Here is a 22,431-nt window from a genome sequence, read left to right as displayed (position 1 = left end):
CAGAATGCGGAAGCAATGGATATAATTGATACGACACATTCCCTGCTTTTAATATCTGAAGAATTAATGTAGCAGGACGCAGCTTATCACTCAGAAAGATCTGTGAGGCAACTGTCCCAATACTTGCGCTCACATCAATATCAGATAGTGGGATGAACTCTAAAAGTGCTGATCTTCTTAGCTGGTAAAACATTTATTTTTAGTTTTTTATTTATTGTTGAATTATTTAATTTACATTTGTCCATAATGTATTACCATCCACTCATCCATCCATACTGCTTATCTTCTGTAGGGTCACAGGAGGTCAGGAGCCTGTGCCAGCATTTTGGGCCATGTAGGCTAATGTATTCCAATGTATGGATTTACTCAGTCAGGACGGTTACAAAAACGTGATTTATTCATTCACAATTTCTTCATTAGCAACACTTTAAAGCTTAAATTCACAACATGACTCAACTGAAACCCTGTAGCTTCAGACTTGACTCACCTTTTTTCCGTCAGATTTAAAGTCTCCGCCACAGGGGGGCAGTACTTACCGCTACATCTAGGCCTACGTCAACTAAATCGAGAAGGGTATAACTGCAGACCGGAGATCTCCAAAATGGGGCGTGAACTCCAAAAGTGGGCAGAACCTCCAAAATGGGGCAGGGTCTCTTCGCGCAAAGACTTTCACCATTGGCTCTGGCTTCGGCCAATTGTTATTGACTTACATTCCAAGTAGGTATAACTGTTTTTTTTTTCTTTTTTTTTTATTAAACATTATTCGAATACAAACACTTAAGGCATATTTTAACAATCATAAATCTGTTTTTTTTTTTCCGTGTTGAAACAGCATTTAAAGAAAAACAAAACAATACAGAGAAAAAAAATACATAAATAAAAATAAAAAATAAAAAGGGGGTGAGGGTCTTAATCTAATAACATGTATAAGTCCAAAGCAGAAAGAAGTTTCAAGGCATTTCTGTCCATCATCCATTGAAGGGATTTTGCAAATAACTTCAAATCATTCTTCAATCCAGTGAAATGGGGTTTAACCTTTAAATACTTACATCTGTGGATAAAGTGTTTGCCTAACATAATCAGGTTATTTATTAAAAATTCTAAATTTTTATCATTTATAAACACTCCAACTTTAATTGAGGTCACATTCAAAGGATGCAGCGATATATCTTTAGATTGTATCCAACTTTGAAATGAAAGCCAAAATTCATATACAAATTCACACTGAAAGAAAATATGTTCTACTGTTTCAATGTCTTTCTCACAAAATCCACATGAATTATTTTCCCAATTAAATCTCTCATGTAAAAAGCAATTGGATGGATAAATGACGTTTAAGATTTTAAATGTCACTTCTTTGGCCTTGGGAAGAATTGGGTATGATAAATATCACTTCCTTATTTTTTCCACCTCATCCTCACTGAAGTCTTGCAGAACATATTTTCTTTTCAGGAATGAAAATCCCAAATCATGAATATGTAACCTAACAAAGTGATACAATCCAATTGCAAAATAATTACGTGCTCAAGTGCCTTCGTCACAATGCCCACTTGCAAAATACTTAGAGCCATTTTGTATAAGCATTAATCCAAAAACAATCGATTAAAAACACAAAGGCAATTATTATTATAATTTTTTTACAGTTTTCTCTTCTTCCGCCATGATGATTCCGTTTTCATTAACTTTTCACTGAACTATCGTAATTACGCCGTGATTAACTTACCGTGTCTTCAGCCATTATTAGTTTACATGAACTCCGCCCACTTCCGATCTGATACTGCTACTCCGCCCACTTCCGGCCTCAGATTGTTAGTCTGGCGCTGTTGTCCTCAGACTGTCATGACGTATGGTTCTGCGGTTCTGCAGTTGGTTGTTATTGAGCGCAGCGCAGGGGAAAGGTTTTACTCTATCGCTTTGTTCCAAGCAACGGGGGCATCCCCGGGCACGAAATTCGCAGGGTAGGAGGGGGTAGCGACGCTGGGTGTAACTAAAAAGGTGCCACTGTCCGGTGAGGTCCGGTTGGGGAGTTACGGAACGATCTCATATCGCATAATCTTATTAACTGTTTATCTCCTGAACTGCAACTTTCTTTACCACGCAGCACCAATCCCGCCGTGCAGTCAATTTCGCTGGTTAAGGTTAGGGTCAGGTGTGGGGTAGGTTTAGGGGTTAGCATTTTTTGTAGCATAGTGTAGGAAATCAACACTTTAATTGACACAACCAATAAAATCTTTAGAATCAGCTGTGGGGCGGAGTTTGCACTGAAGTGGATTGGGGGAAAAAATTGCGCATGCGGTGCATGTGCCTGTCTGTCAATGGGAGGAAACCACGCCCTATTTTGGAGCTCCCACCCCGTTTTGGCGATCTCCGGTCTGCAGTTATACCTACTTGACTAAATCCGCCGTTCTCACACACGTAACTTCAGGACCCATTATAGACCTCCTTGTTCAGCATCCAGATGTTACATCGAGAATCATCCAACTAAACATTTTTGATTCCCAGAATGTTCTAGGAATCATAGTTAATGGCTGTAAACAAATAAAGAAACAAAACTAATTACAAACTTAGATAACATTTTGTAAATTCTCATTAGGTTGTCAAACAAAAATCTTCTACAATGTAATGTTGGTTTATGGTTATGGTTCTGCCAGTTTGACAGACATCAACAATTTTTTTTCTCTCTGAATAATTATTCTATAAACCTTATTATTATTATTATATGTGTAATTTGCTATTCTACCCAAGTACAAAATAAATAACTAATTAGACAAAGTATATGGTCATACTGTCATATTTTGTACAATTTTAGTTTAACGAATGTTTTCTTTGTACTTTATACCTAGGAAACAAGTCAAAATAAAACATTGTCTGGTCTTTGTGACATTGATATAGCCATTCATCTATTAAACATCTATCACAAACAAGTTTCTATTTAAGTGTGGTGTTTGTTGATGTAGCTAATGTACAGAAAGTTACATGCACAATATCTGAGGCATGCAGAGGGAAAACATATTACTTTATTTATAATTATTAGTTTAAATAAAAATATTACAAATGACATAAATATAATATTGTTTGCATATTTGAGAACAGTAAAAAAAAAAGTAGTCAATTGAAATAAAGTGTGAACGACCTTGTTAGTTACAACACAAGTAAGGGCTTAGCTGTGAAAGAACAAAACTTTCATTAAAAAAAAAAAAATCATTACGTTTAGTCTCTTATTTCAAAATATTCTTAAGACTTAGCCAGCAGGTTTGATTCATCCGAATACAAAAAAGTATGCATCATCATAAATGGTATTTTCCTGACTGAAAAAATACTGGGTTTGAAAAAGAAACTTTCCCACTCGCTGGAAAAGAAAAACACTCCGCTGTCTTATTAAAACAGCTGATGTTGTTCAGATTCATATGGCTTGTTTGACTGATTGGATTAGTGTAACTAGTGGGTTTTTTTTAATGTGGAAAAAAACCCCACCACTACCACCCCTAGTCACCCCCATAAGAAAAAAAAAAAATTCCATGACATCCCTGCATGAACAAATAAATGCTTCTGTGGCTGGATGAATCTGCTTACAGCTAAAAACTAGCTCCACATTTCAAGAACTTTGAAAAAAATGCTGGTTTCTTGTCTTGCAAAGAAGCACATATTTACACAATAAAATATTGCTCCATAGCTTTTGATACAATGAACATTTATATCAAACACTGATGCTAGACAAAGATAGGTTACGAGGTTTTTACATTCAGCTGTCGATGATTAAAAAAAACTGTATGATTATATATACAGGAAGATGCATTTCACTGAAGAAATACCCACTTGCTCAGAATTAGCTTACTATTGTTTAGTAAAACAATGTTCGTTTGCAGGCACTTATGACATCTTTTATGTACGTAATACATGAGAATCTTCAAAGTCAGTGCTCATTAACAGTATATCGTGCCCTTTTTTTCGTCTTGACTCATAAAAAAACTGAGACAAAACAAACCTAACATATATCTGTTGAGAGGAAAATGTGTCATGCTTCTGAGAAGATCATGAGATGTGATCTTCATATTTCGAAAGGAAGAAGAAAAACACCAAGAAAGTATCACAACCCCCCACGCAATCCTTGTTAATGTCAGCGAGCATTTCCTAGTACAACAAACAGCTGGAAAATCTCAGGTGTTCTAGCAGCTGATCTTGAGACCGCATTCTTCCTAAAATGTCACATTTAAAGCTAACAAGAATATAAGAACAACCGCCATTGTAAAAACTGGACATGGATATGGTTTTCACCTGGAAAGCCAATAACTTCTGCAATATATGCAACAATCTACCAGTCGTCTGCCCATTTTATGATAGTGATAAAACTGGAAAAGGGTTGTGGTGTGCAGTTCACAAATTCACTCGGAAATACTCTCACAGATAACTGGCTTGTTGGCTGCATTTTCATCAGAAGGAAAGTGTTGAGCTTGGCGTCCTGAGGTGAGTCAATCACCACCTGAGTGTCGTGTGCGGCTGCAAATAGCTGCTTCTCCCCATCAGAACTGAAATACACTAAAATTTTGAGTTCTACAGTAGAGCTGCTGTTCTTCTGTGGGTTCAGTTGGAAGTTAACTTGTATGTAGACCAGGTAGACACCTTTCTCTCGAATGATCATCGACATGTTGGTGTGGTCCAGAATACTCTCATTCTTATCCCTGTATCCGTGCCACTCATCCTCCCAGATCAAGCAATCACCTGTCTGATTGTAGCCACGAGCTTGAAGAGGATAAACATGTAGCAAGAAGTTTCATTATAGAATCACAGAGGTTTATATTAAGTTATGTCATTTCAATATAATACAGTTTTTAATGAGAAATGTGGACTTTATGTGAAACCATTTTCTATCGGCATCTTTCATAAATATAGCTATTTAGAAACAAATTTGTGGACAATCACCTGTCAAAAGCCAGTGTTCCTGTGAGACTTGATGAACATACTTTCTTGAGAACATACTTTCTATTGCAGAGACTGCGATCAAAAAAGAAAAACATCAGTAAGCATCTCCAAGGTTTCCACCGCTGAACGAATGCTGGTTCAAAATGCCAACAAATAAAACTGTTGCATGACTAAACGTGCAATTCACAGCTGTACAGAAAAATGCGTTGAAGCAGACCACAAAAATGCATTACGCTACATAACACACAGCGAGAATGCTTGGCTCCCCACCCAAACATTCTCAGACTCCCACAAACACGCACAACAAAAAGCACAACTGGCTCAGTTAGGCTATACATGTTACCATTACCATTGTAGTAGCCTAGCCACATTTACTATACTACCGTTAAACTAGTATAAATTAGAATGGAGATTCTTCAAACAGTAAGAGCTTTCAGAACCTTTCTACCATTTGCAGTAGCCTAGTTTTCTTTTTATATTAGTCGCGGTATCAACTTTTATTGTTATTTCACTGACTACAAAACACGCAGTAAAGCTTGTTTATGTTTAAATCATGCTCAGTTTTCATGTAAACAAATTGTTTAGGTACTTGTGAATGGTTATTGGTGTCAAATTATAACCTGGGCGCGAGTTATCGAGAGTTTTTGACTACACGTTTGAAATGGGGTTTCGAACGCTTTATTTAGTAACGACAAAATTCAAATGACAAGTTAGTCAGAGCGTGTAGTTTCAACAGGAGTCGCATTCGCTGAGGAGATTACCGTAGCAACAGTATTCTTTAAGTATCTTTTTTATGTATCACAAATTATTACAAATTCTCAAGTGTTCTTAATTTTAGAACTGTAGTTTTCCGCCAAATGACCGTTGCCACTTGCGCCCTCCACAGAGACGTTCTAAAACGCTGAACGTGGCTTAATGGGACTAATACAGTGACATAAAGAGAACAAAGTCAATATACACCTTACTGATGATGCACACTAACTATATACAGGCTAGAAGATGCACTTATAATATAAACGCAGCGTTTTTCTCCCAAAGAATACCGTTTTAAACAAAAAGCCTAATGAGCAATGTAGCGTGAAGAAAAATGGAAATAAATGCCGCGAACAGTCGCTGACAAAATACACAGTATGTAAACATGAGATAATATTTAGGTGTAACTTACCATTCACGATTCTAATTCTTTGGCATCCAGACACCTGTTGAAGTTACAGTAAGACATGTCACATCAAGAGTAGATTGCACAGAAACAGAGCCAACTTAAAGAGCTTACATAAATGCATCCATTCGTTGTTTACAAACACGCCCTCTGCAACTTGATCCATAAATTAACTATCCACATAAAATGCTGGAGAAAGCGCTAAGATGGAAAACAAGGACGTGCTTCACTGCCCTGTGTGTGTACCTAGCCTGTGAACTGAGGATCGGTAATTTTTTATCTTTTTTCATAAAAATGTTAAAACCGAATGCTTACGAATGGTAAACTATCTTACTAGACTTTTATTCAACCAAATCAATCGCCAAGTTATTCTTCAGAGTTTTCAACAGAATCCTTAACACCGGGCAATTTTATTGTCCAAAATAACAATATCTAGATGAAGAATCAGAAATTCTGAGGCTGTAGATCGGTTATATTTACCTTCGACATGAAGACATACGTCAAGCACGACGCGATTAAAATAAAGACCAAAGCTATCAATGTCCAGATAATATGCGCCCTGGCTGCCCGCGCTGTATCCATGCCTGCTCCTCAAGAAGTTGAAATAACTGCAGTCTCACACAAGACATGACTCTTGTACCAGATGAAGTTCGCGGCTGTAATGAGATAGGCTGAGTCTCTCCCACGCGTTCAACGGTGCGCTATTGACTCGCATCACCTGTGGGTGAGATGAGGGTGGATGCGATAATGATAACAGAAAACTTATAGCTTTCACTGTGTAAAGCATGCTTTCATACATTTTACTGATATCTTGTAATCTGAGCCAACATCTTGTTTCAGTTGAGTTATCAGCACTGTTTGTAATTTCAATCTTTTATCAGATTACCTGTCTGGAGAGTCGGTAAAACCTACAGCTACGAAAATAAGGTGAAGTGGATGGAGAACAGTCATGTGTTTTAAGACACAAAAGTTTCAATCTTTAATCTTAAAAGGGCCTGAAGAGCGACAATGAAAAGAAATCTTAAAGGGGCAGTTCACCCAGAAATTAAAAATTTTTTTGTCATCATTTACTCACCCTCATGTCATTACAAACCTGTATAAATATCAAAAGGAGAAATGTTGGAGCATCGCTTTGAAGGTCAATGAAGACAATGAATGAAGATATCAAGTATCCAAAGGCTGCGATAATTACTGTAAAAGTAACAAAGTAGTCTACTTGTGCAATTTTGTGAGGATTGTGTTGCAATTTAGCAATGAAGTAATCATTTGTTTGAATCAGATCGTCTAGTGATTTGTTATACGTTTAAAATGTTTTTAATGATTCATTCATGGTTCTCAAATTAAACTCATTGAATCATTTAATGATCTAATTACAGGTTATGCATCAGCGACTGGAAGCAAACTTTTAACAGCCGAAGCTAAATAATGTAAAAATCACAAAGCAACAATAGTGAGGACAGTAGAATGTAACATTCATTTATAAGCAAAAGAAGAGTTGCGTTTAGTGTTAAATGATAATTTACTGTGATCAAACCTCACACCTTACCTAATCTGTTACCGGAATTAGCTACCATCCCGTAGTAGACAGTAACAGTACAATGTTGCAAAGTAGCAGTTAAAATAGAATGTTTTTTTTGCAGAACACTGTTGCCATTCCATCAGCTGCTGTTGTTTAAAGTCTCTATTATCGACTTCAATTTAAACTGTTCCTCACACAAAGCATCACGTGTCTTCAGGAGACCTAAAATGTGATTTTGCTTCCTTTTTCAGTCTTCATCACCACTGTCATTGCGCAGAAACCACTGACCAGGAATTTCCTTAGAATTTCTCCTTTTGTATTCTGCAGAATAAAGTGTGACACAGGTTTGGAACAACGTGTAAATGGTGAGAGAATTTGAATTTTTGGGTGAACTATCTCTTTAAGAGCAAACATAGACCTCAAGTACTTCAGAGACCACCCATCTGGTATTTTCCCACAATGTTGACTGGAAGTCATAAGAAATATCTGTAATCAATCATGCAAACAAGGTCACCACATACGTGTGCTCCCATTGGGTGTGGGTGTTAGCAGAAGCATCAGCAAAAATTGTTATGCACTGTGCGTGTTTAGGTTTTGCTGGCACTTTAGGGACATTCAGTATGTTTGTGAGCATCTCACTGTTGATTCAGACACAGATTATGTTTTTCCAGTTATATATACACACACATATATATTTTTATATGACTCATTTTTATCGGTTACTCTATTTACAAAACTCACAAGTTAAATTTCCAAAAGAGGGCAGTTTCCCAGATGATATCAAAGTAAGTAAAAGAAAATGCCCGCAAATGTCTTCCATTTCGAAGGCCTACATGGCTCAGTGATGCCACAATGACATCAGATTCCACTCGTCAGCACTCGATTGGCTAAATGCTGTTGATTTCCGGCATCATGTGCTCAGATTAATTTAAATGTCTCGGGATTTTTGATGTGCATATCTGTTTTGTCATTACTGATTACTTGAGCGAAGTAACTGACTTGTTTGATTTTAAAGAACAATCTGAGGGCGCTGATCTCATGCTAAAGCTCAGAATTAGAGCAGGGAGGCTGTGTTGGCTAGGTTTGCATATTCTGCCAATATCAGAGCTTGATATTCAAAACATTCTCATAAACGGTTTATTTTCTGTGTCACTGCAGGGTTTGTGGGATTGAAGGATGATCTCGACAAGAACCTCAACATCTCTGTGTCATGGCAACAGTATTTCCAGGTAGGCAAGAGAGACATACGAAAGACTCACTACTACAACAGTTAGTTTCCACTTGAAATGCTCTCCATTAGCAAAATGGAAAAATGCAGTGTTAACTGGGACGGGAGATAAGTGAAAATCAGTCGTGTTTTCAATCACTCCCACAGCCAGTCTGCATTGTGTTTACAATATCGCAAACATAATCAACATTATCATCATATTTCTGTATGACACTTCAAGCCTTTTTTATACGAGGGAGCAGGTGACAAATGCAGGGGTGGATTAATGTGTACAATAACTCCTCTTTTATGGTTTCAAAAGATAATTTCTCCATTATACATTGTTTCTGTGAAAAATGACTAACAATAATGAGGTCAGAGTTTAAGAACATGCTAAAAGTTAATTACATGTAAAATGTTTTGTTATGTCTAAGACGTATTGTATGCTGTGGATGTGCTCCTGTTGTCTCCTCTCTACCAGGATTGGTCCAAGGCTTAATGAGAGACTGCTGGTGGTTGGACCAGAGATGAGACCTGTACTATAAATTCCCCCGGATCTCGCTGGAGGGCACTCTCACTCTTGCTCTCACTCCTGTTCTCACTCTTGCTCTCACTCTTGCTCTCACTCTTTTATGCTCGCTATGATCATTGCTCTGTATGTCTCTCTTTGATTGCTCTGGTGTTAAAACTGTGTGTTAAGCTGTAGTGAAAATGCTGTGAGATCTCAAGTCTATATTCTAACAGAGTGCTGTTAGCTCCATGTGCTGTGAGAGCCTTATGTCTTTAACTTCGATGTTTCACGGTCCATGTTTGTAAACCACGTGTGAGGCTGTAGGGGGTGAGTGCCTTATTTGTTTTTATAGGCCACTTGGCCATTATCCTTTTCTCCTGTTTTTGGGTAGACAAGGAGTGGGAAGAGTGTTGAAGCTGAGGTAGGTGAGGAAACTTTTTCTTTTCCTAACATTGATCCTAGTCATCCTCGTTTTGATCCTATGTTAGCGATTAAATTGAAGGAGTTGGATCTACAGTTAAAGAAACAGGATTATGATGCGCAGCTGCTTCATTTTCGAACTTTGGAGTTACAGGCTGATAGTAAGTTTAAATTACGTAGACTGGAATTACAAGCCAAAGAGCAATCTAATGCACCTGTGCCTATGCCTAGGTCTAGACCTCCATCTCCTCGTTCGCCAGTGAATGCGACAGTTTCAGCTGTATCAGAGCAAAGTCTGCCACACGCTACTACTTCGTCTGTTGGTGAGTCTGTAACCAGTCTTGATGTGAGTAAATATGTCACACTTGCACCTCATTTTAGAGAGACTGAGGTAGACTCTTACTTCGTCGCTTTTGAGCGTATTGCAGCTACCTTATGTTGGCTGAAAGAGTTGTGGTCATTGCTTCTGCAGTGTAAGTTAGTGGGTAAAGCTGAGGAAGTGTGTACAGCTTTACCTATCGAGCAAAGTCTTGACTATGATACTGTCAAAGCTGCGGTGTTGCGAGCGTATGAATTAGTACCTGAAGCTTATCGTCAGAGATTCCGAAACCATCAGAAAATAGCCAGTCAAACATTTAGTGAGTTTGCTTGTGAGAAAACTGTGTTGTTTGATAAATGGTTTACAGCAAACTTTTACTGTTGGAGGATTTTAAAGGTTGTGTTTCGGAGGATATTGTTGTATATCTAAATGAGCAAAAGGTATTGTCCATACCGAAAGCCGCTGTTTTGGCAGATGAATTTGTGCTCACGCACAAAACAGTTTTTACTCCGTCTGTGTGTAGAGAGAAAAATGGTTCATCTGTTGAATTTTCTGTGAGAAACAGCTCGAGAGTTTTTAATAAGGGTAAGGGAACACGAGGGAGTAGAGAAGCCATGTTGAATGTGTTTCGTAACACAAATGTGTCTCGTGAGGGAGAAAGACGCGTGTGTTTTTTTTTGCCGTGAGCCAGGACATTTAATTGTAGACTGTAAGTGTTGGAATCAGGGTAAGCCTCCTGAGAAACCAAAAAGAGTTGCTTTAGTCCATACTGCTTCCATGCCGTCTCAGTTTTCTAGTTCACATACGGAGTTATACTGCCCATTTATTACGAATGGTTCGGTATGTCTTTCAGAGGAGCAGGGAGATTTGAAGCCGATTACAATCTTGCGAGATACGGGTTCAGTTCAGTCGTTCATCTTGGAAAGTGCACTAGAATTTTCTGAACAGTCATACTGCGGAGCGAGTGTGTTAATCCGTTTCATTGAGCTTGGCTGTGTTAAAGTGCCCTTACATTCAGTTTATCTCCAGTCTGATTTGTTCACAGGGTTCACGAAGTTGGGCGTACGATCTCAGCTTCCTGTTGAGGGAGTCGATCTGATTTTGGGTAACGTTATCGCTGGTGGTAAAGTGTTTCCTCAGCCTATCGTAGTGGACACGCCAGATGTGACTGAGTTGCACGAACAGATCGATGTGGGTCAACAATTTCCGTCTGTCTTTTTTGCCTGCGCGGTAACGCGTGCTCAGACTAGAAAGTTTGAGGATGTTCTAGATGTGTCTGAAACATTCATGACTGATAGAGTTGACAAAAAGGAATGTGTGCAGGATGTTTTTTCTAATGTCTGTATTCCTGATCAGGATGTTGCAGTCCGACTTGAATCTCTGCTGGGAACAGGGAGGGAGCAGCTAGCTGCTTTGCAGAAAGCTGATCCATCACTAGATAAGTGTGTTGCTGTGGCTGTAGAGAAAGATGAAGTAGCGAATACGGATGTGGTTTACGTTTGGGAAGATGGGGTGCTCATGCGTAAATGGTCTCCATCAGGGAAGGATCTGAGCTGGAAAACTGTATTTCAGGTAGTGGTCCCTGATAATTATCGTGAACCGATTCTACGTTTAGCTCATGATCATGCCCTCTCTGGTCATTTGGGAGTAAATAAAACTTTCAATCGCATCATTCGTTATTTTTACTGGCCTGGGTTGAAATCAGCAGTTTCCAAATACTGTCGTTCATGTCATGTATGCCAGTTAACTGGTAAACCTAATCAGGGAATTCCTAATTCTCCTCTTCATCCTATTCCAGTTCTGTCGGTATTTTGATTCCCAGGGAAGTTAGTTTCTTTATGGGAAGTTAGAGTGTTGTTTGTTTATTGTTTTGGCATTTGCTCACCCCTGATAATTTGCCTCAGTTTCTTTAATTTGTTTATTTCTTTGTGATTATATTGTTTGTACTCTCCAAAACTGCTACCGCACGAAAAGATTGATCAGAATATCAAAGAGAATTAAAATGAGTACTTAAACAGCCATTCATTGTTGTGTCGTTTATGTTGCGGTCCTGACCTAGACCGGGGCCGTAACAGTTTTATCTGTTAGTATTTAACGACATTATTTTACAATAGTCAAAGCTGTCTCTTTTTGCTCTCGTCCTATCTCAGGTAATGATATGCTGTAACCAAAACGCGGACCGTTAAATGTGAGCACTAACCAATGAGATTACAGATTTGCACATTAGTCCCGCCCACTGGCGAGCTCTCAGCGGCTTTCGCTTGGTCTTGACCAGGCTTTATACGAACGGCTACAGTAATTCTTGGTTCTGTTTTAATTCATGGCAAGAGTAAATTAATAAGCCAGCAAAAATAAAATGGGGAAGACAACTAAGTTGAATTACTTTTTTGCTTATCTATAGATGTTCACTTATTTCAGGAGGATGCTTTTTATTTGCTTTGAAGGAAAAATGAATGAAATGACAGCATGTACTTAGTATGACTTAAAAAAGTGACTCAGATTCTGTGATATTTGTTTTATGACCCGTTAATGGATACCCAGAAGGTGTGGGCGATTGCAGGAATACTCCCCAGCTATCTGCCTCTGACCTTTTAAGAAGGGTACAAATTAAAGATGAGACCATTTAAGTAGGTGGGGGGCTTTTACAGCTATTCTCCACTGGATTGTTTTTCAGGATTGAGCAAAAGCAAATCGTTCATCTCAGAAGAAAAGTCGCGATATGGAAATGGTGTCATCCAGTATTTGTGATCAAACATTCACTCTGTACATTAGAACTATAAAAGAAGATTGCAGTATGACTCAAAGACAAGCCACCTGGGGGCAGCCACTACTAAGTACAGATCAAAACAGATTAAGCCGGGAATCTTAAGCCAGGAAATTATAGGAATCTTTTAGGATTTTCAAAATTTGTCTCAGACGACCAAATAATGGCCAAAATTGCACAGTGTGAGCCGGGCTTGATCACATTTTCGGAATGTGTTTTTTAGAGTTGTGCATGGGCTTCTAAACACAGAACTCCTTTTGTGGCACTTATTACTAACCATTTTTGCTCAACAGAAATTGACAAGATCATACAAGAACATAACAGTTTATATAGCTCAGCTATTGAAAACATGCCACACGTCAGCATATTGCTCAAACTCAAACGTGCTATGTAAGGGAGGAGGGCTATAAATATTTGAATGCAATACAAGATGTTAAAACATGTTATAAAAACAAAACCTTTGAAGTCAGGCACTTGATTGATGCTACCATCACGATTCTTACACAGATGATGCCATCAGAAACACATGGTCTAGATGAAAGTGATGATTATACTGAACAGAAAAAAAGAAACTGATCTGAGCAATATAGTTTACTGTACATGTAAGAAAGGAGTCATGCTTTAACCTTTGCTTGATATTTGCGGTTTCACTAAAGGAACTGTGCAAACTGAAGTATTTACAGGTGACTTTGGGATGTACATAATGAGGTCATCTTAGTTTTGCAGAATATGTAAAATGCATCTGGTATAATTTTATTTTGTTTCTTTGAAATTATATCAACTTAATGTCATTAATGTAAAATACTAATGCTCATGCATTTGGACAAATGCAGTTTGGTATTTAGTTTGGTTTGAAAAACAGAACAGTGCCTCAAATACAACTGAATAATAATTTTTCACAAAAGTGAAATGTTACAATAATAATAATAATAATAATAATAATAATAATAATGAAAGCACATATTATAGGAAAACTGGCTTTTATTGAAATTTTCACAGTTAGTTGTGAATGTGGTGCACCATGCATAATGCACAATGCATACATATGCAAGATTAAAACACCATTACGACGTCAGTCTCTCCGTTTGCGCATGAGTATGCTGGTCACAGAAACAGGACTCGTCGTCATATGTACCAATACAATAGCAGGCTCCTCATGACAACCATTCTGTACATCTAATATTTACATAGTTTTGTACCAACACACCTCAGATAAAGACAGCTTCAGTATGGTGAAAGTAGGGAGAGAGCTAAAAGTAGATGTCCCAAGAGTCATCTGACATACAATCACAGATGAACTATTGCTCTTGCCTTCAAGTTCAGGCCATCGCCTATCAAGAACAGACTCATTCATACACACCTTTTATGTGTTCTTTTACTGACAATTCCAATAATAATAATAATAATAATAATAATAATATATTATATTACCCCGCTCAGCACCCACACATACATCCACACAGTCAAGTATGGGCACTTATTCATCACTGAACCATTTGCTCAACTTGTTTTAGCCTGTGCTACACAAATGGCAGTGATTGATTACTCTCCAGTACGGCTGTTGGACCCATCAAGCATTATTGCTCATCAGATCATATATGTTCCCCTCCTCTGTGACTCACACAAACAGACCCTAAGCCATCAATACGAGAGAGAGAGGTTTGTCCAAATAAATTAACCAAAACTTAAACTTTCCCAGTCAGACAAGTTGTGTCAAGTCCACACAACAAGGCGTGGCACCTTTTAACAGGTGGCCTGTGAAAAGTCACAAAGGAAAAGTGGATCGAGGAGAAAATTTCTGGAAATAAATAAAACAAGTACAATTCCATACACCATGAAACAGTCTTCTAAATCCACTTTGCTGTTGTAAAACTGTGACGAGAATTAGTCAGGCTCTCTCCATCTGAGACTGACACAGATCCTTTTTGGCCTGATAAAAACAAATCATCCCTTCGTGCAGTTTGCTTCGGCAAGAAAGCGCCTGCCAAAAAAAAATGTAAAAGAATGCAGAAATCATTCAGCATCTGCCATTTAGTATTATGTATTATCATTGCACAATACACAGGCCTGCTCTGTATGCCAGGTCCAGTGTAAAGGCGCCCCCTAAAGTCCTGCACCTGTAATAGCATGTAAGAAGCGAAACTAAAACGGTGTGGTTTGCACACACAAAGAAAAAAACAAAATAAAACGTTTGTTGAAAACTAATGTCCACTCTGTGCATTTAAAATAGCATTTACAAAGGGAACGTGAGAATGGACGTAACTGCAAGTATGCAAATAATGTTAATAAGCAGATGCATTTGATTGACACGTCTATCCACGTGTGATAAAACGTCATGCATGTCTCACTGTCGCTGTATTAATACTCACTCAGACATGCTTCATTGTCTAGTATTCTGTCACACATTAGTGAATTAGTCTCTGCATCTCTTCTCTTTCTTCAAAGCAAGGCAACATGTTTCAGCTGTGAATCGGCCAAGGCCTTCAACAAGGCAGGATGTTTTAACTTGGCTTTTCAGTTAAATGCACTGCTCATGTTCCTCATTCATTACTTTGTCTTCTTGCTCTGAAGTGCTTGTGTGAGTGTTTGATTATGTCCAGTGGGAAAACCTTGTCTGTGGTCCATCAGCATAAAATGAAAAAATAAATCAGGGGTCCACATATCCACAGGTCCACAATCTGCCAAGCGTCGGGCCAGCGCTGACGTAGCAGGCCAGTTTCTGTGAAGGAACATCAGTTACACCTTATACAAACTACCAGGACTGGATAAAGCAAGTTGTCCATTGCCCAAGTCACTAACTTCATCTTCTAAAAGCCCCGATACATCTGCATTCGGTATGCTGTCATGATAGCTGCTGAAGCTAATGTTGTCCTCCTTCAGCTCGATGGTCCAGAATGGGGCGTTCAGCTTACGGTTCTGGTATTCTCGGTAAGTGTACACGCCACCTACCACCGCCAAGAGAGCAATGACAACTATGATGATGACGGCCAGGACAATGATGTTGAACTGGTTCCACGGAAGAGGAGTCACTGTGGTGGTGGTGGTGTTGGGGGTGGAGCTGCCCAGGCTGCTCAGCAAAGTTGTGGAGAAGGTGGTGAACTGTGCTGTAGCATTGGGGCTGGAGCTCATGGTGGTGTAGTGAAACCAGTGGGTAGTGGTTGAAGGAGTAGTGTGGACGACTATGGACAGGGCAAGAGAGAGAGAAGATCAGTTTGAGACTGTATGCATCTAATAAAACGCAACATATCCAAATGAATTAAATTATGAATTAAACTCCAGTGACTGTCCAGTGATATTCATGTACTGCTGTGGAATATAAATTGTGAATGTGAGTTTATCGAATGCAATGGAAAAAAAATACTGTTTACCATGACTTAGTAAGAAAACGAGTTTGTGGGCTGCATGCAGATAACAAACTTCAGTTTTAGTCTGAACAATAAGCAAATTTATTTGGTTCTTTTAATGAATCATTAAAAAAATAACTAAAAAAAGTTACTTTTTTGAATCAGTCTGACTGAACTTCTGACTCACTCACCGAACTGACAATTATTATTGAACTGCAAGTTATCATCATGTGAATAATAGAGAGAGAGCAAAAAAGAGTAAAGGATAAGAAGCAACAAAGAGTAAGAGGAAGGGAATGAAAAAGGGTGAGAGCAGCAAAACAGTACCATGTGGAGCCCTGATCTAGTGTAATGTAGATAACAGATGCTGCATACTGGTAGAAGGTTCACAGGAAGGAGCGATTCCATCTGTTCAGTAGAACAGACAATGTCAGACCATACGCAGTGTACATAAAGACTGAAAACCTACCTCAGAAAACATGTAAGGTTCATCATGCAGTGCTATTTTAGTTATGTACTATTAAAGTATTTATTAATATTTTGTATTAGCTTTAATTTTTATATTTTCAGATTTTACTTTTAGTTCATGTTTTAATAATTGTATGTGCTTTAGTCATTTGTATTAGTTTTATAAAAAATATTTCAATATAGGTTTATTTTTTAGTTTTAATTTTAGTACATTTAGTACTTTTAGTTAGTTACCAAGGCAACATTTGTAATTAATTTTGAGAATAAAGTATTGAAAAAAATATTTATATTTTATTTTATTACAGCTGGAATTTTTTAATGAACAAAAACGGAAAAGTTTTTATGTACATTATGTACATCCCATAAAGCTACCTCTATAATGGGACGTCATCAGTGAGCGGGAACATGGTTGTTCTGTAGCAGCAGAGCTCAGACAGGCCGAAAGAGAAGGTTTATTATTGTTGGCTGAGTGGAAAGATTGACGAAAAGTGAGTGTGGATTTGGCTGACTTACTGGAGTGATAAATCACTCTTTTCTTCTTCCTCTCTCTTTCATATATTCACCCTGTGGTCCAAGCTCACTGTTTGGCAGCCTGAGTCAGCCTGCCTGTGGGAATGTGGGGTCTGTCCTCTTTACTGTATGCCATTGATAGAATCAGCAGTGTACAGACGGATGTTCTGAGTCAGAACACCGATCTGGGATAAGTCATTCTACAACACATCCTCTCTCCCCCTCTCTAAAAACCACAGTCACATAACACACAAAGCACTTTTCAGTCACCACTTAAAATAGTTGCTTAAATATATTAATATCAAAAGTTCAGGTCCTTCCTGTTCACACAGTCTATAGCGTAAAGTAGTTGCTTAAATATATTCATATCAAAAGTTCAGGTCCTTCCTGTTCATACAATCTATAGCGTAAGGCTGGATAACATCAACGTGATACATTTAATATGTTGCAATTTTGTAAGTGAATCACAACTGAAACTACACCAAATGCATGAGAAAGCGACTCAGTGTGTCCACGAGAAAGAGTTAACCTGTGGGATCAGTTTCAGCCTCTCTCGATTGGTTCACTTCACTTTTCTTCAGTACTGAAGTGCACTGACAAATGATGGTTTCAGAGTCATGGCTTTAACTGAACTGTTGAAAATGATATGAATGAACGTAATAAAAAAAGAATGCGAAGTACAGATGCAATAATGCGAATTAAAAAAAACATCAATAAATGATACCCAACTGCAGCCAAAAATCACTAGAAGTTTTACTACTGCAGGCTCTCACCTGTAGGAGTGCAGTTCCTGGCGAGCGCGTCCCCTGTGAAGCCTTCTGCGCAGCGTTCGCAGTGCGGCCCCGTAGTGTTGTTGATGCAGCTCAGGCAGTGGCCCATGTCCGGGTGACAGATCCGAGGGGATATGCGGGGGTCTCCGTTCCCGCTGCAGTTACAGGGAAGGCAGATGCTGTCGGCGTTGTAGAAGCCATCACTACACTGCTCACAGTTGGGACCCTGGTATTCTGGCTTGCACTGGACACAGAAAGGCTGGCCACTTGAGTCTAAACACATAAAGAGACAAAGGAAGTTTAAGGTTATAGACTAGATTCAGTCACTATTTTCACAAAAATAACCAAAGAACTTCAGCTATGACAAAGGCATCTGAAGACCCAGAGTTTGTTTCATTTGGCCACCAGATGGCAGAATCTTTTAAGGATGTTGAGGACCATATGAAGAGAAACTTAAGTCTTTGTTTATATTAACCTATATTCAGTTGTCAGATGAACTTTTAACCTCCAATCATTTTGTAAATGTGTTATCACGAAGTTTTTTTTTTCCCTTTGCATTTGATAGCAGACCTAGTACTCAAACAACAGGCAAATCTGGCCTATGAAAAGGGCCGATGATTTCTTAAGGTTAAATTAAAAAAAGTGAAGACACTCTTCCTCATGCACACAAAGAAAAAACTACTGCCTAAAGTCTTCAATAGCACATTTGTTTCAAAACAAGCTTTTCTGAAGGATGACACATAATGCAGATAAACATCTTTCTTTTGTCTGATAACATAACTGATGTTTGTCATGTCAAAGAGAAGAAGAAAGAAGACGAGAAAAAAAAGAATATAAAATGTTTTAGAAATTTGCCACTTGTCCACAGGGAATGATGCTAAAGCATGAGATAATGTGATGAATGCATACTGTAAATGTCCTTTTTCCATTTCTAGTGCAGCTAAGAACACAAACATGTTCAACTTTTCTGTATTCATTGGACAGAAATATCACATGAAGGGTGGATACTGAAAGTAGATGTATATAGTGTGACCTGCTACTGCAATTAAACTGCTTGCAACCAGATATGACATCATAAAATCAGCATGATGATTATATGACTACTGGGAAAGTACTGAGGAAATACTGAGAAATGTATCTAAAGTACTTGCAATTGCAATGCAACTGACAAGATTATTTTCAAGAGCAACATCACATTGTGGGACATTTCATTTTCTGACACTAAGGAAATTAGTTGTCATCTAGTGCTCATAAGAAGCGATTGCTTTCTGTGGAGAAAAAAAGAAGAGATGATCCAGAAGAGACACTTTTTAAAATCATTAATGAGCACAGCAGCCTCAACTAAACATGTTTTTCTCCCTCTTTCTTTTGGCAGAACTAATTGGCATGGCCAGACAGAATCTGTAAACTTTTTTTTTTGCATTTTCTTCACTGATTTTTTTTTGGGGAGAATTTGAGGTTGCTCTCTTAGAGCGTATTTTTCCAGGATCCTTTGATGAATAGAAAGTTTAAAAGAGCAGCATTTTTGTCGGTCATCTTTTGTAAAATTATAAATGATTAATTTAATGCATCATTGCTGAATAAAAGTATTAATTTCTTTAAAATTGTACTGACTGCAAAATTTAACTAGTAGTGTACAACATTTTGAATGATAGGATGGCTTTGCAATCATTGACAGCCCTTTGTTTCACCAGTGCATTTCTAAACAATAACAAATGAGGACATGAATACAAAAGTCAAAGGCAACTCTTCCTCCATAAGAAGCTCCAAAAAAATAAAAAATACTGTGCCCATCCAAATATAGACGGAAAAATACATGAGTTCAGAACTAGAAGAAGGAATCGATTTTATAACCTGGCCCAATGAAGTAGAGGTAAAATAAAAGGAAAGTAGAAGAGAAGAACTGAGGAGGAGGAGGAGGAGGAGGAGGAAAGAAGAAAGGTACAGTTAAAGCAAAAACCATGTTGAGCCATACAAAGAGAGAGAGAGAGAGAGAGAGAGAGAGAGACGCAATAAGACAGACTGTACGCAGTACCTGCTGTGAATCAAATATATCTAGCAGAGAGGCAATTTTTATGTTACATACAGAGAGGGGCAGTGAATCAGGGGGCTCTATGACCCTCCTATCTTCATTTGCCCAGACTCAGACTCAGCACCTGCATATGGCCGACAGCAGGATATAAAACCCAAATCTCCAGGCAGTGATGTAGACCCAGGGAATACTACACTAGAAGGACCAATTTTCCACATTTCTCAAGCATGAGGGCAATAACCATCATGGTAATATAATGACACAATGAAAGGATGGAGAGTGACTGAGGCAGAAAAGAGTCCATTTAGCTATATATCATCACAACAGTAAAAGAAAAATCACGTAGGGACAAAGAGCTTGAGCTCCTCTGAGCTCTTTGAACTTAAAACGATCATTTCACTACAGAATTAAGAACATTCACACAAATTAAATGAACAAGAGAATGAAAGAACAAAGAGAAACAAAAAAGCTGAGCTGTTGGTGGTCAGAGTGAAATCAATGTAAACACACACAGAGACTTCTTTTGTTTGGTCTCACCTGTATGTGTTTATTCCGGAAAGTCGTTTTCAGCTTCTTTTGTTGACAACAAACTTGCCAAAAAATTCAGGAGTGCTTAGCAGTCCATATGTCCCAACATGTTAGAGCATACAAAGATTTCCGGCGACACAAAATATACGCTTCCTCATGTAGCTGCGACTCGGACTCGTGACAATAATGTTTGAATTGAGGCTAGTCAATGTTCAACCATTTCATAATTGTATCGCCGGCAGAAGCTTCCGTAGTGTGGTGACTTTAACCTGATTGCTTTTTCAGCGTCACAAGCGTACACACAGACGCAAGCAACGTTTGACGCACCGAGCTCAAACAGGTATGGACATGCTCACAATGGACATTGATTCCAACAGTTTTTACACTTCCTGACCACAGTAAGAAAAAAAAACTCACAAATGAAACAAACTGAAGATATAGTGAAGAATAAAGAGTGTATAATGCACCATAATATAATATAGTAACAAACTTAAATGGACAGTAAACTAGTCAAATTAGTCATCTGCTCTCTATATTAAATATACTGTACATATACGAAGATTTCTTGTCTTATATTTTCATGTTTTAATATTTTAACAACTCGCTGCATGTTTCACCCTCTCAAACTCTGTCTATCACAAGGGTGGACATAAAGAACATAGCATTGGCAAATAGCAGACTTTTCACAGACTGCTGAATCAAAGCTGAAGCTCTCGTGGAATTAAGCAGGCAACTTCATCCAAATTATAGCAACTGACACTGCATGGCAGATAACAAGCCAACCAGTGCTAGGTCATTTCCAATGCAAATTCAGCCAGCATATGCAAATCAAACATGCATTTCACTAAGGAAATCTAGCATTGGCAAGGAGAGCAGAGAGACTTGTAAAGAAAAAAGACATTACAAATTGCTGAAGAAATATCAGTTGAGAATGATTGAATAAGTATCTAAACTACACTCACATGCCAGTTAAATTCTACAGCGACTGTGCAGCTTTTAGCAGCTTTCTGCCTTAAATAAAGTGAGACGTCCACAGAGTAACTCAGGGGAGGGAGCAAATAATAATATAAACACACACCCCCCATTTAAAAAGTTTGTGGTCTGTAAGATTTTTAATGTTTTTGACTAAAATGTCTTATGCTCAACAAGGCTGTATTTATTTGATCAAAAATACAGTAAAAAAACAGTAGTATTGTGAAATATTATTGGGTCAGTATCACTGTAGGGTGCCTTTTGGTGTCCTGTACATAAATAACCCATTTGCCATGATAACATAAAAATGACTATGAAAGGGTGTGTTATATTAGGCTAAGTTTTTATATTCATAACATAAGCATTACATGGCTCTTTAGATACATTTTCTAGATTTTTTTTGTTTTGTGTAAGAGGATGTGTTATTTTGCTATGTCCCATGCACTGCTCATTAAATTTGAATGAAAGTAGAATATAGTCAAATCACAAAATTGTAAAATTTTGTTCTCCTATTAATATTTTGTTAAATAAGAGATTACTCAATTTGAGTGTATTGATAATTTGGTAATAAAAACTATATTTTTATTTAATAAAAAAGAAGAGGTTGTCCATGTCCCTTGAATGGTTGTCCACCCTGTCGTATTGGGGAATCCGCCCCTTTAAGAAAAGGCCATCTTATTTAGTGACATCAGGACAACAGATTTTTTGTCTCTTCAGAGGCGGGAATTTCAACAGCTGAGATGAGTAAGTTGGTGACTTTTCAGTTGACAAATTTTCTTCGTATGAGTTTGCTTACTTGCTTTGCCAAAGCTTAACATGTCTACCTTGTCGGCATAAAATATGCCAGAAGTGATTAGAATACAGTATTTTCAAAATATGTAAGTTTAAATATACCAAATTCTCTTCAACAGCCAGACTAACTATATAGCTAGTCACAGTTTGTTGTAAGCTAATATGCTAATTGAAGCTCAAAATGTCCACCCTGTCG

At 38.0% G+C, this 22,431-nt stretch overlaps 2 protein-coding genes across 3 annotated transcripts in view; both read right to left on the bottom strand.

Moving 5' to 3' along the window:
* Positions 1-3,153: 3,153 nt before the first annotated feature.
* LOC107664525 (uncharacterized) lies at positions 3,154-7,006 on the bottom strand. The gene is made up of 5 exons (XM_016455118.1): positions 6,966-7,006; positions 6,560-6,797; positions 6,086-6,119; positions 4,921-4,992; positions 3,154-4,740 (listed from the first exon to the last, which is right to left on the bottom strand). The coding sequence occupies exons 2-5, from the start codon at positions 6,659-6,661 to the stop codon at positions 4,313-4,315; spliced, it is 636 nt and encodes a 211-aa protein (XP_016310604.1). The 5' UTR covers positions 6,662-6,797; positions 6,966-7,006; the 3' UTR covers positions 3,154-4,312.
* Positions 7,007-13,799: 6,793 nt separating this feature from the next.
* The window catches only part of LOC107664520 (multiple epidermal growth factor-like domains protein 9), an 86,318-nt gene continuing 77,686 nt past the window's right edge, over positions 13,800-22,431 (bottom strand). For both annotated transcript variants that reach the window (XM_016455112.1, XM_016455113.1), the window contains 2 exons: positions 17,915-18,184; positions 13,800-15,998 (listed from right to left, as the gene is read on the bottom strand). In XM_016455112.1, coding sequence (XP_016310598.1) covers positions 15,556-15,998; positions 17,915-18,184 — 713 coding nt within the window. In that variant the 3' untranslated portion in view covers positions 13,800-15,555. The remainder of the gene's footprint in view (positions 15,999-17,914; positions 18,185-22,431) is intronic.

This window comes from Sinocyclocheilus anshuiensis, unplaced genomic scaffold (assembly GCF_001515605.1).
Source record: "Sinocyclocheilus anshuiensis isolate Anshui unplaced genomic scaffold, SAMN03320099.WGS_v1.1 scaffold403, whole genome shotgun sequence".
NCBI lineage: Eukaryota > Metazoa > Chordata > Actinopteri > Cypriniformes > Cyprinidae > Sinocyclocheilus > Sinocyclocheilus anshuiensis.
Note: the sequence above shows the minus strand (reverse complement) of the source record. Positions and strands in the feature narration are given on the sequence as shown.

What these genes read in the sequence shown, in the direction of transcription:
- LOC107664525 (XM_016455118.1), bottom strand. Translation starts at nt 6,661, where the DNA reads ATGGATACAGCGCGGGCAGCCAGGGCGCATATTATCTGGACATTGATA. An exon ending in CGTATGTCTTCATGTCGAAG is followed by an intron (nt 6,120 to 6,559) that starts GTAAATATAACC and finishes TAACTTCAACAG; the next exon opens with GTGTCTGGATGCCAAAGAAT. An exon ending in AAGAATTAGAATCGTGAATG is followed by an intron (nt 4,993 to 6,085) that starts GTAAGTTACACC and finishes TTTTGATCGCAG; the next exon opens with TCTCTGCAATAGAAAGTATG.